This window comes from Mixophyes fleayi, chromosome 8 (genome assembly GCF_038048845.1).
Source record: "Mixophyes fleayi isolate aMixFle1 chromosome 8, aMixFle1.hap1, whole genome shotgun sequence".
Classification (NCBI taxonomy): domain Eukaryota; kingdom Metazoa; phylum Chordata; class Amphibia; order Anura; family Limnodynastidae; genus Mixophyes; species Mixophyes fleayi.
The window spans coordinates 92,994,087-93,009,902 of NC_134409.1; the positions used below are offsets into that span (position 1 = coordinate 92,994,087).

Sequence of the window (15,816 nt, forward strand, 5' to 3'; positions counted from 1 at the left end):
CTGACGAGAAATCCGACAAAGAAGAGCTCCCCACTATAATAAAAAAAATAGCCCAGTTCTGAAGCACAAGAGCTCTTCCCATTAACATGCCCAGCGGGACTTGGGTTAATAATAGAAAAAAAATGATTTAATCTAAAAACGATTGTGCTAAGTGTTTAAACACTTAGCCTGCGGGGTCCCGACATTGCTGCTTTAAATTAAAAATAATAGTGGTCGCATTGATGTCAAACTCTGCTGTTGGAGAGCTGTCAATTTGGAAGGAGTCCCTGTCGGCCTTATGGTGCGATCGGATATCTGCAGAGTCGATTTTCAGGTAAGTCTATGTATATTGCAATTGTTTTTTGATAAAATCATTGTTTTTTTTGTTGGTCTTCTCTTTGTTGGATTTCTCATCAGCGTTTAAGCGATTACCACTGGTTTACAATGTTCAGACATGTTCTAACAATATTGGGTATGGAACTCGCGCTCTACTCTTTAGGTAGCAAGAGCGGCTCAACTAAAAAAGGAATCCCTTCCTATATTGATAGATTGGTGAGAGGTGAGCGCTCGATTGCTCCTTTTGGAGATTAATGGTCAGTGGTCTAGAACGCTGAAACCTAAATAATTAGATTTGTTATATATTCAATGGTTAAAAGTTGCGACCACATGCAGTATTATCTAGATAATAAAGAGTCAACATATAGATTCGATAATAACAGATAAAATACAAGCATTTAATAAAATGACATAAACGTGTGTGCCGGCCACAGCGTGTATAACATATAACAATTGTGTTTAAAAAGACCGTGGGTAGAGGACACTAGAGCAATTGTCAATAGTGTATGACACAATCTAATGTCCATCAGATGTCCAAAAGCGAGGTCCAATGTCAATAGTAGTGAAAAACCCAGAGGGAGTGTAGTAGATGGTGAGCGGGTATTTACGAGTCCTCGTACTCGATTTGCTCAAGGCTCAGACAGAACTGATTAATAAGTCTTACTTGTAAAGAAACGGTGATCCTTGGTGGAGTGTCCTGGATTGGTAGGGAGGACTGTGGCCAAGCAGCGATGATCATATGGGTAATACACCCAGCGGTGTATGTCGATGAACGGCGTGCGTTCCACAGTGGGATGCACGGATGGATTTCCGGACTTCCGGTTTGACGTCACAAAGGGGTGTGTCCCAACGCGTTTCATTTGCTACAGCAAATTTCCTCAGGGGATCGTGATGTCCATAGAGAGTTTGGGTTTATATAGTGTTCGTGATCAGCATACTTGGATGACATTGATTAAGACAGTGATTGAGACCATGTGACTCGTGATGTCCACAGAGGAATATCGGTTTCTATAGTGTTCATGATCGTCAGCATACTAAGATATAATGATTAGGACAATGATTGAGATCATGTGACTTGAATGTAAGTGTAACCATACAATCTCTTAGAGGGAGGACATTATACACATCAAGGAAAAAATGAATACAGAATATATAACAAAAACTGTACATTGTGTTAACTGGACATTTTATATATACATGTACATTGAGATGGAGCAATTGACCTATATTTGGTCATGGTTATTACATTATAATCCAGATATATTAATATTCCTTTGTGAATAAACAGTATAGGAATATTATTAGGTAAAGATAGATCAATTGTACATCTGTAATGCTATACTAAGGGGCGGTGTTTGTGTGGACCATGTGTAGCCATACACATTTGTGGTCCATAAGGAGACTGTGTATTAATGTCACTCTGACAGTCGATTAATGGCTAGCTGGTCACATTCCCACTTTTCCATCACCTTTGGGATAGTGTTCTCAACATGTTTATCTACTATACCAGATATTCCCAAGTGGTCATCCATCTCGGTACTGGTCTGGCTACACTCTGCTTGGCTTCCAAGTTCGATAGAGGTTGGGCATACCAGAGTGTTATGATCGTAGCGAACATGGAGATATCACCTACGGGAGGTTAGTGGGGTGTGAGCTCAGCAACAACAAAAAAACCATTATTCAAAATATCCAGATTATAGAACTTGTACAGAAGCCTAAATATGGTGTAGTTGTTTATAAAGATAGGTCAAATTCCATATTTAGACCTCGTGGTTTTAGAGTGTTGAGAAGGAGAATCATCCTTGACTCTTCTTTATTGATTAATTTGATATTGTTTCCACCTCTCCAATTTAGTTGTACATGTTTGAGACCTATAAAATTTAATCCGGTGGGATCACAGTTATGTTCAAGTCTGAAATGGTTGGAGAGGTGATGTTTGTCAAACCCATTTTTTATGTGTCTGATGTGTTCACCTATCCGCATCTTTAGTGGTCTAATTGTGCGACCCACATACTGCTTTGCACATGGACATTGTAACAGATATATCACATTTTTGGTGTCACACGTGATGAAATCATTTATGGGAAAACTTGAATTGTTGTACGAGGAATGGAAATTTAGAGTAGCATTGGTTGATCTCTGATTAAGGGTTTTACAGTTGATACATTTTCCACAATAGTAGAAACCCGGTTTTTTATTTGCAGTAGTTAGCCAGTCGTTATTTGTAATATTTTTTCTAATATGATTTTTAACTAGAGATTTCTTTAGATCCGGAGCTTTTCTAAAGACCATTTTAGGGTGTTTTGATAGTGAGGGTCCTAATGTTTCGTCTTTGAGTAGAATATGCCAATGTTTATTGATTATATGTCTCAGCTGGTTGGCTCCATTTGAATAGTCAGATATAAAGTATACCTGGTTCTTGTTTTTGGATGTAGTCATCGTGGTGTTTGATTTATCATCTGATCTATATTTCAATAGAGAGCTCCGTTCGGTATGTTTTAATTGTTCAAAGGCTTTCTCCACTAGATGAGTGTCATATTGTTTTTCTTGGAACTCTTTGACCATTTGGGAACCTTGTGTGATGTAGTCATCCAGTTGTGTGCAGTTTCGTCGGACTCTTGTGAATTGACTGAAGGGAATACTCTTCAGCCATTGAGGATGATGATGGCTGTTTGACAAGATGTAGCTATTTACATCAACTGGCTTTCTATATGTCTTGGTAGCTATTGTATTATTAAGAATGAAAATTTCCAGGTCTAAAAATTCGACAGAAACTTTACTGTGTTTTGCTGTGAATTTCAAACCATAATCATTGGTGTCTATATATGATAGGAATTGGAGAAGGGAGGATTCTGATCCGTTCCAGATGATGAATATGTCATCTATGTACCGCTTCCATAGCACCAGATTTGCCTCCCAGCTACTGTCCGACCAAATGTATTTGTTTTCCCAATCACTCATGTACAGGTTGGCATAGCTGGGGGCAAATCTGGTGCCCATGGCTGTCCCTTGTGTTTGCAGGTAGAATTCATCATTATACCAAAAATAATTGTGGTTGAGAATAAACTCAATATTTGTAAGGATGAACTCTACCTGTCTGCTGTTTATGCTTTGGTCTTGATGGAGAAAATGTCTGATACTTTGAATACCCAATTCGTGTTTTATAACCGTGTATAGGGAGGTTACATCACATGTAACCAACCAAAAACTGTCATGCCATGTTGTCTTTTCTAGTAGTTGTAGAATATGGGTGGTGTCTTTCAGGTAAGCTTTCTGCTGTTTCACATATGGTTGTAAGTAGGTGTCCAAATAGTGGGAAAGGTTGGCAGTTACTGAACCGATTCCAGAAATTATCGGTCTGCCCGGTGGGTTGGTACGATTTTTATGTATCTTCGGTAAGTAATAAATGACAGGAATTATGGGGTGCTGATTGTGCAGATAATTGAATTCATTATGATTTAGAATTCCTAGGTCTCTCCCTTGGATCAAAATGGATTTTAATTCATCTGAATATGTATTAGTGGGATTTGTTTGTAGACGTTTATAGGTGGACGTGTCTGAAAGCAGTCTCTGCATTTCTAAATTATAGTCATCCATGTTTAGGATGACTATCCCTCCACCCTTGTCTGCTGGCTTTATGATTATATTCCTGATATCTTGTAATTCTTTTAATGCTTCTGTTTCTTGTCGTGTTAAATTGACTGACTTATGTTTTGGTTGTTTGATATTATCAATATCACTAAGAACTAGGGTCTCAAAACTGTCAATGAGACTCCCTTTCACTTGACGGGGGTAGAAGTTTGATTCAGGTTTCAAATTACTGTGTTTATATGCATCTTGTTCTGATTTTATAATGCGTTCTAATGGTGTTTTTGCGAAGAATTTTTTGAGGGTGATTTTCCTAACAAACCGTTGAACATCTAGAATAGTATTGAATTTATTGATAGGCTTCGTGGGGGCATATTTCAACCCTTTATTGAGTACACTGATTTGTGTCTGTGATAAATCATGAGAACTCAGATTGAAAATTCCTAAGGGTTTCAATGAGGATGAGGACTTAGTGGTTACGACCTTGGTTTTTTGACCTCCTCTCCTTCCTCGTCGGAGGTGTCTAATTTTCTTTTGGTAGGGTTTAATTGGTTGGATCTTGTGTGAAGGTTCATAAATTTTGGGCCTAGCCCCAAAAAATGACCTATTTGAGAGATTGGGTCAGATCCTTGTTTGTTTGTGGAGTCAGAGGTGTTGACCAATAACGGCAGGTCTGGGGCTAATGTTGGTGTGGAGTATAATGAATTGTTTTTGGTCGGTATTGGCGAAGAGATTTGTGCTGAGAAGGTTTCTCCATTTTCTATTTGTTGTTTTTGCGGTGTATTGCGTTTCCACCCTAATTCAAAGGATTGGATGGCTAATGTTTCATAGTTGGGAATAGATACATCATATACAGAGATAGTTAATGATGAGGTGTCTGTGTCCAGATCAGCAATGTCGCTGATGCTACTACTATTCGTTGAAGGAATTTTGGTTTTGCGGTGTATAAAGGACATATATTGTTGGTAAGTCATACCCATTTTTTTATAGGGCAGAGTGGTTGTTGAAGAGATTCGGGTGTGTGAACCAATATTTCTCTGTGATGTTTTATTAGGATCTATCCGGTCCATTCGATGAATTTTTGGACATGTTTTTAATTTGGTTTTTGGGATTATGACACCAAACTTGTCCCTCATATATTTAGATTTTTTCTTGTTGATAATGGATTGTTCTTTTTTATATAGTCTATCTTTTATTAATTTAAACAAATCTTGATAATCGGGATCATCTTTTACAGATCCTATGGTGTTATCTAGTGTATTAATTTGGTCTTCAATCTGCAATAGATCCTCCTTCCGTTGGTGGATTAATAATTCCATCAATTGAAAGGAGCAGAGATCTAGTGCAGATTGCCAATGTTGCATGAATTCGGGGTTATTTTTACTATGAGTGGGGGCTTTTTTGATTTTTAGACCTTTGGGGATCAGTTTCTCTTTTAGATATTTTTCTATTGTGAAAATATCCCACCATAATTGCATTTCTTTGTGTGATAATTTCTCAAATTTCAAGATGAGTTGACAATGGTCAGTAATTTTGGAAGGTATGGTGACATGTCTTGAGCTCATAGGGAAGGTGTTGTCTAAATGGAGTAATCTGTTGGATCTTAGGCCTAAGGGATCTGTATATACGTACGATGGCATTTCTATGATCGAGGGGCGCAGGTTCCGGGATAACAGATAATACAATATTGGGTATGGAACTCGCGCTCTACTCTTTAGGTAGCAAGAGCGGCTCAACTAAAAAAGGAATCCCTTCCTATATTGATAGATTGGTGAGAGGTGAGCGCTCGATTGCTCCTTTTGGAGATTAATGGTCAGTGGTCTAGAACGCTGAAACCTAAATAATTAGATTTGTTATATATTCAATGGTTAAAAGTTGCGACCACATGCAGTATTATCTAGATAATAAAGAGTCAACATATAGATTCGATAATAACAGATAAAATACAAGCATTTAATAAAATGACATAAACGTGTGTGCCGGCCACAGCGTGTATAACATATAACAATTGTGTTTAAAAAGACCGTGGGTAGAGGACACTAGAGCAATTGTCAATAGTGTATGACACAATCTAATGTCCATCAGATGTCCAAAAGCGAGGTCCAATGTCAATAGTAGTGAAAAACCCAGAGGGAGTGTAGTAGATGGTGAGCGGGTATTTACGAGTCCTCGTACTCGATTTGCTCAAGGCTCAGACAGAACTGATTAATAAGTCTTACTTGTAAAGAAACGGTGATCCTTGGTGGAGTGTCCTGGATTGGTAGGGAGGACTGTGGCCAAGCAGCGATGATCATATGGGTAATACACCCAGCGGTGTATGTCGATGAACGGCGTGCGTTCCACAGTGGGATGCACGGATGGATTTCCGGACTTCCGGTTTGACGTCACAAAGGGGTGTGTCCCAACGCGTTTCATTTGCTACAGCAAATTTCCTCAGGGGATCGTGATGTCCATAGAGAGTTTGGGTTTATATAGTGTTCGTGATCAGCATACTTGGATGACATTGATTAAGACAGTGATTGAGACCATGTGACTCGTGATGTCCACAGAGGAATATCGGTTTCTATAGTGTTCATGATCGTCAGCATACTAAGATATAATGATTAGGACAATGATTGAGATCATGTGACTTGAATGTAAGTGTAACCATACAATCTCTTAGAGGGAGGACATTATACACATCAAGGAAAAAATGAATACAGAATATATAACAAAAACTGTACATTGTGTTAACTGGACATTTTATATATACATGTACATTGAGATGGAGCAATTGACCTATATTTGGTCATGGTTATTACATTATAATCCAGATATATTAATATTCCTTTGTGAATAAACAGTATAGGAATATTATTAGGTAAAGATAGATCAATTGTACATCTGTAATGCTATACTAAGGGGCGGTGTTTGTGTGGACCATGTGTAGCCATACACATTTGTGGTCCATAAGGAGACTGTGTATTAATGTCACTCTGACAGTCGATTAATGGCTAGCTGGTCACATTCCCACTTTTCCATCACCTTTGGGATAGTGTTCTCAACATGTTTATCTACTATACCAGATATTCCCAAGTGGTCATCCATCTCGGTACTGGTCTGGCTACACTCTGCTTGGCTTCCAAGTTCGATAGAGGTTGGGCATACCAGAGTGTTATGATCGTAGCGAACATGGAGATATCACCTACGGGAGGTTAGTGGGGTGTGAGCTCAGCAACAACAAAAAAAACCATTATTCAAAATATCCAGATTATAGAACTTGTACAGAAGCCTAAATATGGTGTAGTTGTTTATAAAGATAGGTCAAATTCCATATTTAGACCTCGTGGTTTTAGAGTGTTGAGAAGGAGAATCATCCTTGACTCTTCTTTATTGATTAATTTGATATTGTTTCCACCTCTCCAATTTAGTTGTACATGTTTGAGACCTATAAAATTTAATCCGGTGGGATCACAGTTATGTTCAAGTCTGAAATGGTTGGAGAGGTGATGTTTGTCAAACCCATTTTTTATGTGTCTGATGTGTTCACCTATCCGCATCTTTAGTGGTCTAATTGTGCGACCCACATACTGCTTTGCACATGGACATTGTAACAGATATATCACATTTTTGGTGTCACACGTGATGAAATCATTTATGGGAAAACTTGAATTGTTGTACGAGGAATGGAAATTTAGAGTAGCATTGGTTGATCTCTGATTAAGGGTTTTACAGTTGATACATTTTCCACAATAGTAGAAACCCGGTTTTTTATTTGCAGTAGTTAGCCAGTCGTTATTTGTAATATTTTTTCTAATATGATTTTTAACTAGAGATTTCTTTAGATCCGGAGCTTTTCTAAAGACCATTTTAGGGTGTTTTGATAGTGAGGGTCCTAATGTTTCGTCTTTGAGTAGAATATGCCAATGTTTATTGATTATATGTCTCAGCTGGTTGGCTCCATTTGAATAGTCAGATATAAAGTATACCTGGTTCTTGTTTTTGGATGTAGTCATCGTGGTGTTTGATTTATCATCTGATCTATATTTCAATAGAGAGCTCCGTTCGGTATGTTTTAATTGTTCAAAGGCTTTCTCCACTAGATGAGTGTCATATTGTTTTTCTTGGAACTCTTTGACCATTTGGGAACCTTGTGTGATGTAGTCATCCAGTTGTGTGCAGTTTCGTCGGACTCTTGTGAATTGACTGAAGGGAATACTCTTCAGCCATTGAGGATGATGATGGCTGTTTGACAAGATGTAGCTATTTACATCAACTGGCTTTCTATATGTCTTGGTAGCTATTGTATTATTAAGAATGAAAATTTCCAGGTCTAAAAATTCGACAGAAACTTTACTGTGTTTTGCTGTGAATTTCAAACCATAATCATTGGTGTCTATATATGATAGGAATTGGAGAAGGGAGGATTCTGATCCGTTCCAGATGATGAATATGTCATCTATGTACCGCTTCCATAGCACCAGATTTGCCTCCCAGCTACTGTCCGACCAAATGTATTTGTTTTCCCAATCACTCATGTACAGGTTGGCATAGCTGGGGGCAAATCTGGTGCCCATGGCTGTCCCTTGTGTTTGCAGGTAGAATTCATCATTATTACCCATATGATCATCGCTGCTTGGCCACAGTCCTCCCTACCAATCCAGGACACTCCACCAAGGATCACCGTTTCTTTACAAGTAAGACTTATTAATCAGTTCTGTCTGAGCCTTGAGCAAATCGAGTACGAGGACTCGTAAATACCCGCTCACCATCTACTACACTCCCTCTGGGTTTTTCACTACTATTGACATTGGACCTCGCTTTTGGACATCTGATGGACATTAGATTGTGTCATACACTATTGACAATTGCTCTAGTGTCCTCTACCCACGGTCTTTTTAAACACAATTGTTATATGTTATACACGCTGTGGCCGGCACACACGTTTATGTCATTTTATTAAATGCTTGTATTTTATCTGTTATTATCGAATCTATATGTTGACTCTTTATTATCTAGATAATACTGCATGTGGTCGCAACTTTTAACGATTGAATATATAACAAATCTAATTATTTAGGTTTCAGCGTTCTAGACCACTGACCAGACATGTTCTAACAAACTGGACAGAAGGCCACTCAGGAACACCAGTAACAAACTCCTGTGGTGCATGTAGACTATAAAGGACATGGTGATTACTCACTGAATAGACTTAATTAGCCTTACTAAGGACTTTCTCTCTGAGCTACACAACAGACTTCCTCAGCAAATGCTTATTGCATCAGAAATCAAAACCTCAGAAATGGATGCATTTCCTATACAAAGTGCCACACGATATAGTAAAATCAGTACATGATATAAATAAGCGCCCTGCACTATTTCCTATAAATACATTTATACTATAAGTTATTTATAATAGATCCAGCCACACTTGCATTTACTAGAGTTTTACTAGTAAAAATATGATTTTTGAAACCAGATGAATAGTGGGTGCAACTTCTCTAAATTCTATTTGTACAAATATGTAGCGCTGTAGAGTTGTGGAGAATTAAAGTAGATTTTATTAAGTGTGCTTATTATGCCTACTTATAGTTTTCCTGTAAAGATTCTTCACATTGCTGTTAGCGGGTAAGAGGTAAAATAAATAAAATATGTTTATGGGTAGACACGATTGAAATTTTTTTGATCATTTTCATTATTTGTTGGATTTTAGGTAACTCTGGCATTTCAGATTAATTTTCAAAACAAAATAGTAATTTCTATCTAAAGGGCAAGACTTACCGAAATACAAGCAGTGCAATGATGAGTACAAGTATTACAGCAATTGTGAGGGTGAAGACCGCAATTGTCATGATATTAGGTCCTAAGACAGAAATAGATAAATTAAATAGACTGTGATATATATATATATATATATATATATATATATATATATATATATATATATATATATTACACACACAGACACACAAACACATACACATACATACACACACTCACCACATAGGTTATGTTTACAAGCTAAGAGGAACTTACCACTCCCAGGAACGTCACTAGGAAGTCTGTGATTTTTCCAGATAAAGGATGGGCGAAAGTCTAAGACAGTTGTTTTATTTTTGCTAGTGTCAAACTGGAGAAGTTCTGTATACTGGACAGAAATAAGAAGAGTTTACAGTATACCCAGTATTTCCGTTTCTCAATAAATAGCTATTCTGCTTCCTATATTTCACATGGGTGCTACACATGTGTTTGTGGTATATTAAGCCTGAGTTCTGGTCACTGATATCTATAGTAGAACGAGATGTCAGTACATACCATCAATTTCCCAAACACTTGCCAGACCACTAATGGAACTTGGAAAGTGTGTATTTACATTGAATTTAGTATAGAGATCAATGGGCCAAGTGCTCTAAGCACTCTCAATAAGGAGACCTTGGCATGCCTTTAAGATCCATTTAACATTAAGTCGTTGTGCTCTGAGATAAGTAAGTTCCCCCTAACTCCCATTTTGGTAGCACTTCAAGTGTTACTTAAAACATAACAAACCTTAAGGATAAGAGGATTCACATAATAGACTCATTCATTAAGGAATAGAAATGCTGATATGCTTCATAATTTGCATAAAATCGCTCTGCGCATGATCAGAACTGGATAATGCGCCAGTGAACGCTGCAACATCCAATTAATCTTCAAGCTCAAAGGACCCTTACTACAACCTCCGATATCAGGCGTGTAACGGGGAGAGGAATGGGTGAATGCATGTAGTCAATGTACAGTAAGGGAGTGCCAAATTTGAGCGCATGCCGCTATGGCAATTCAAGTGATTCAAGCATTGGGCATCTTAAAGATCAGAGCGCACCTAGATCTGTATTCAACAACACGTGTATCTGTAGATCTGCCCCTTGTTGAATACGGATGTGTATATGCCCGATTTACGTGCCTTTTTAAAAAACAAAAAGATATTGGTAGATATTCTCCAAACTCATTATAACTTATGGAAGGTCAAAATGTAAGTGACACTTAAACCTGTCATATATTTTGTTTATACAGTGCACTCCAGTTTGTACATGGTCAGTATGTGTGTGTGTATATGTATAATATATATATAACATGCGCAAAAGGAAAGGGAGAGGGCACCTAAATAGTGTAGTACTGTTACAATAACAGCTATACTTTTATTAACTAAATTATGCGTACCAGAAAGATGAAATATTACAAGTATATCAAATACTTTTCCCAGAGTATTTCAAATCTCATAGCAGACGAAGCATATAGGGCAAGAAAAAGTGCATAGACCTTCGTGATTAAACCCAATACACCAAACCCGTCCAAAGGTGTATGTGCGTACCAGAAATATAAAGCTTGGCCAAGCTTGAATGGATACTTCTGCTTGTTGGTTGCATTGTTGGCCATATATCAGAGTAACAGTGAACACATGAAGACTTCAGGACTACATGCAGATAAGCTATAACGTTTATATTTCTGGTACGCATATACACCATTGGACGGGTTTGGTGTATTGGGTTTAATCACGAAGGTCTATGCACTCTGCTATGAGATTTGGAATAATCTGGGAAAGGTATTTGATATACTTGTAATATTCTATCTTTCTGGTATGCATAATTTAGTCAATAAAAGCATAGCTGTTATTCTAACAGTACTACACTGTTTTAGTGTCCTCTCCCTTTCCTCTTGTGCATATATATATATATATATATATATATATATTATCTGTATGCTACTCAGTTGTCATTCAATTTTTGGTGCATTCCAGCCAGTAATTTACTTCTTAAAGGCAATATTCACCTTTGGACAGCTTTGTATTACTGGCTTTTATATTGCCTTCTGTAACTTTCACTGAACTTATTGATCTATCATTCTGATTACCTTCTGTGCTTTTCAGCAAGGGCTTGAAAATGTTCAGGCAACATTATTTTTTTTTGACCTTTGCTACAACACAAAGCTTCTCCTAACACACAACTGTATCCAAATGTGCAGAATAGAGCTGAGTCAGAGGCAACATGAAAAATGTTCAAAATTATAAAAAAAAAAACCATAATAGATCTTGCCTGGATGAATTCAATACTTTATTGAAAGACTTCCAGGACCCAAGAAATATAAAGCAACATATTTAGTACAAGGTTGCCAAATACAAATCCATAAATGAATCTTAATATAACCATCCTGATGTATAGAAGCGGAAAAGCAGTTACAAAAATGTCAATTCATGATAGCAACTAATTCATAGTTCTGGTTCTGGCAGAATTGTCAGTACATAGACATAAGGCTTGCCTAAACTTTTTTACACTTTTTGAGATGCCACCACAACAGTTTCAGACGTTGTCTTCCTTAATTTTGGAACAATAAACAGGAACATGTGCGTGACATAAAATTTTTATTTAGTGATAACTATGGTAACATAGGCTATATCAACTAACTTTGATAATCCAGGTGCATTAAGTATCTGAACTGCACCAAAATAAACACATTGAGGTTATTATTGAAGTGCAAAATAGTTTAGATGCAGTGCAAAATCCTCTGTGCACCTTGAGCTGTGCAGATGTGTCTAGATTTCTGCCACGTACATGGATTTTGAGGAGCAAGATGGTGGAGAAGTCGAAGTTTGCACTGGCCAATGTTAGATGTTGGACAGAGTGAGGACATTCCATGTAATGTACAGAGAAGGTGGGCCTAGCTTTCCAGAGCATTGCAAAAATTCTATTTTATTTTTTGGAGAAAGATTATTGAAACAGGATAACGGAATTGAGAAGGACATTCTTCCTGTGTACACAGTCTTTTCCATTCTTCAAAAGAACTTTAAATTTGCTTACACGTTTAGGACCTGATTCATTAAGGAAAGTAAAGCAAAAAACAAGTGTGACTTTGGACCTTGGCAAAACCATGTGGCATCTGAGGTAAATTAATAATGTGATGGCCGATTTATTGTTGTGGCAGGGCATGTCCTAAATCAGCTTTAAATTTTAGTGTACAAATAAAGCTATCAAATATTTGTGTGCTGCATGAAATACAGCCAGTATTTTACTAATGTGCAAAACAATAAACTAATTTGTACCCCCTTGCATTGTAACATGGTTTGTCCAGAAGAAAACTTACTCAGTTTTTTGCATACTTTCCTTAATGAGTCAGGCATTTATTGCCTATAATTTTATGTCATTTTATGTCATATTGTACCTTCCATTTGCAGTTTGGCAGAGAAGGGCACTTTTATGCAAGTTTCAACACTTCAAGAGAGCCACATATAGTAAAGGCAGTCCCAATGCCCCTCACACAGATGATTAATTTAAGCTATAAAAGAGTCTAAATGAAGAAGTACTTGAGGTGATAAAATGGAAAGTTTAACTTGGTAAAAGGTTATCTCTTAAAGTGGTATGCGGGTGGACTCTAATATGAGGTTTACACAGAGCAGTTTGTGAAGGAGCTCTCCCACTCTTTGGATTGCCTATTGTGGCAGCCGCACTGCACCTGCCCTCGATCGGACAGACAGCGCACACACAATGCTGCCATGTGGGCCAGCCAGGTGTGATGACATCAATAACCCTGGCCGATGAACAATGTTTCCATGTGTGTGCGATAACATCTTTGCCCAAACATGAATGCTAAGCATCCTGGCAAGACAGGTGAGCTTGATACATCTAAACTCCGTCCATAACCTCTTCTTTTATGGACATGGCAAACTATCTTTGTGAGTGGTTAATTAATGAGATTAGCTATTAAATGATAATTAGCATATTTGCCTCGCTTTTATTAGCATGTCCTTTTACACACTTCAGATTTTCTCTTCTTGCCACAAACTTAGGTGTACTTACAGTTTTCAGGGGCATCTCCTGAGATTGGAGAGTAAGCCAGTAACTTTAAATGCACTTGGTTGACAATCTTGGAGCACCAATGCAAAGCTAAGGTGTTTTATGATTCAATATGCTTCGTAAATTCAGTTTTGCAGGGGTAAAATCAGGACCAGGTTTGCAAAGTAGGGACACAATAGATCGCACACTATAGAAGTTACTTTCCCAAAAATGTAATGTTATTTCTCCCTATTTAATTTGTTTCACAGGTTTCCTGACTTGTTGGTTTTGGTAGTATTTACTTACTTTATTGGTTATCACAGAACTGTACATAAGAGTCAGATTTAAATCTCGATCACCCATCTCATCTAGTATTATTGAACCTGAAGCACCTATAACGGAAAAAAACATTGAAACATTCTGGAATACATAGAAATGTAATGCAGCAATTATTTGCCCCTTTCAATACATTTTTGGTGTTTGTTATCTTTATGGGATTCATTGTGTACTTACATTGTTTCTTTTCCTTGTTTTACATTTTAGTGGGTGTTATTACAATCTATTTGTGATTCCTCAAGTAATAGTGATTATAATTTACTAAATCCAAAGGAATAGGACATATAGCATATATGTCCTATTTCTTTGCTGAGTGTAGCCCATGCATAAAGCTTCAATTTATTTTTTTAATGATGATAACAAAACAAAAGACAATTTCACAAATATAGCACAACTATGATCTTATAAAGAGTTTAATTTTAAGCTCCTATGGGGACATGTACTGGTATGAAGTTTGCAACTTGTCACACATCAGATGCGGTTTTCCGTTCCAAAGTGCTGGATTTACTAAAATCTGAATACTGAAACAGCATCCAATGTGTGCGGTTTACAAACCCCACATGCAGTATGCCAAACTGCATAGTAAACTCTATCTACAATATCCATTTTTAGCCCTTAAATTGTGCAAGAATGAGCCCAGCCTATTCAACATTGGGCTCTACCCTTTTGGGGGGGCATAGAAAAACAATTGGATCCCCGCAATTAGAGATGTAATACCATTGTGGCATACAATTTGTAGATTTAGTTAAGGAAAAAATGTAAAATGTGGATATTCCTTTTAACAAGGGCATATTAACTAAACCAGAAAACACAACAATCATCCTTTCTCGCAATGAAGAATAAATCTTTTGTCAAGAGCCCATGATATTTTTATTGTGTACTGAATTGCGTTCTTAATGTGATTAAAACCTCATGAACAGGAATCTTTTTTGATTGTTTAAGTTAAATACATTAGATATGATGCAGAGTGGGACATATGTCGGTTTTTGTAGCATATCTCATGCCCAGAAAGTGGGCACACACTTATGCGCCAATGCAGACTTGTGTGATCTGGCACTTATGCCAGTCTGGGGAGGCGGGATAGGAAGAAGGGGCATTCTAACTTTGGGCGAGTACAGTAAAGACGTATTTACACAAATGCAGCCCTACAGAAACACGCATATACCTTTGCGCCTGCTAAAAGGCACTCGATGATTGCGATGACTTGTCGTAAGCCAGTATATAAGCAGCTGATGCGGAGGCAGGCGCATCTCGAGATGTGTACTGCTCTGCATATGGGAGGAAATACAATATTTTTCGTGATTTTTTTTTTTAGATTAATTTATTCTCATTCTGTGACCAACTCTGCATTAAACCCATTGTCTCTCTGTTTTGCTGTTATCTTTAAATATGATTTATATGTGCTTTCTGTGAATATAATTACACTATAATATGTCAGTTAACCTTTAATAGACATGTTCCGAAATTGATGAATGAAACTGAAATTTTGGCTGATATCTCGTGAGTTGAGAAACTTCTTCAGAACATGGCCAAACATTAAGACCCCTTCCAGATATCCAGCAGCATAATGATCTTTTAGCTGAAAAAGAGGAAATATTAATGCACGTGATTTTTTTTTAAATGTAATGGTATATCACCAAACTTAACTATTGCCTATGCAACCTTACCCTTATGTACACAATTAGCAGGGAGCTAGCTTGTCTGTGTGGACAGTCTACGTATAACTGTGCAACAAGTGCGGGAACATATTATATTGTATGTATGGCTGTAACAGTTTAATGATTTATAACTAAAC

General features: G+C 37.3%; 1 protein-coding gene across 1 annotated transcript in view; it reads right to left on the bottom strand.

The window, feature by feature from the left end:
• GUCY2C (guanylate cyclase 2C) overlaps positions 1–15,816 on the bottom strand; it is a 174,681-nt gene that overhangs the window by 110,784 nt on the left and 48,081 nt on the right. The window contains exons 8-11 of the mRNA XM_075182882.1: positions 15,465–15,600; positions 13,992–14,077; positions 9,919–10,030; positions 9,664–9,745 (exon numbers count right to left, since the gene is read on the bottom strand). Coding sequence (XP_075038983.1) covers positions 9,664–9,745; positions 9,919–10,030; positions 13,992–14,077; positions 15,465–15,600 — 416 coding nt within the window. The remainder of the gene's footprint in view (positions 1–9,663; positions 9,746–9,918; positions 10,031–13,991; positions 14,078–15,464; positions 15,601–15,816) is intronic.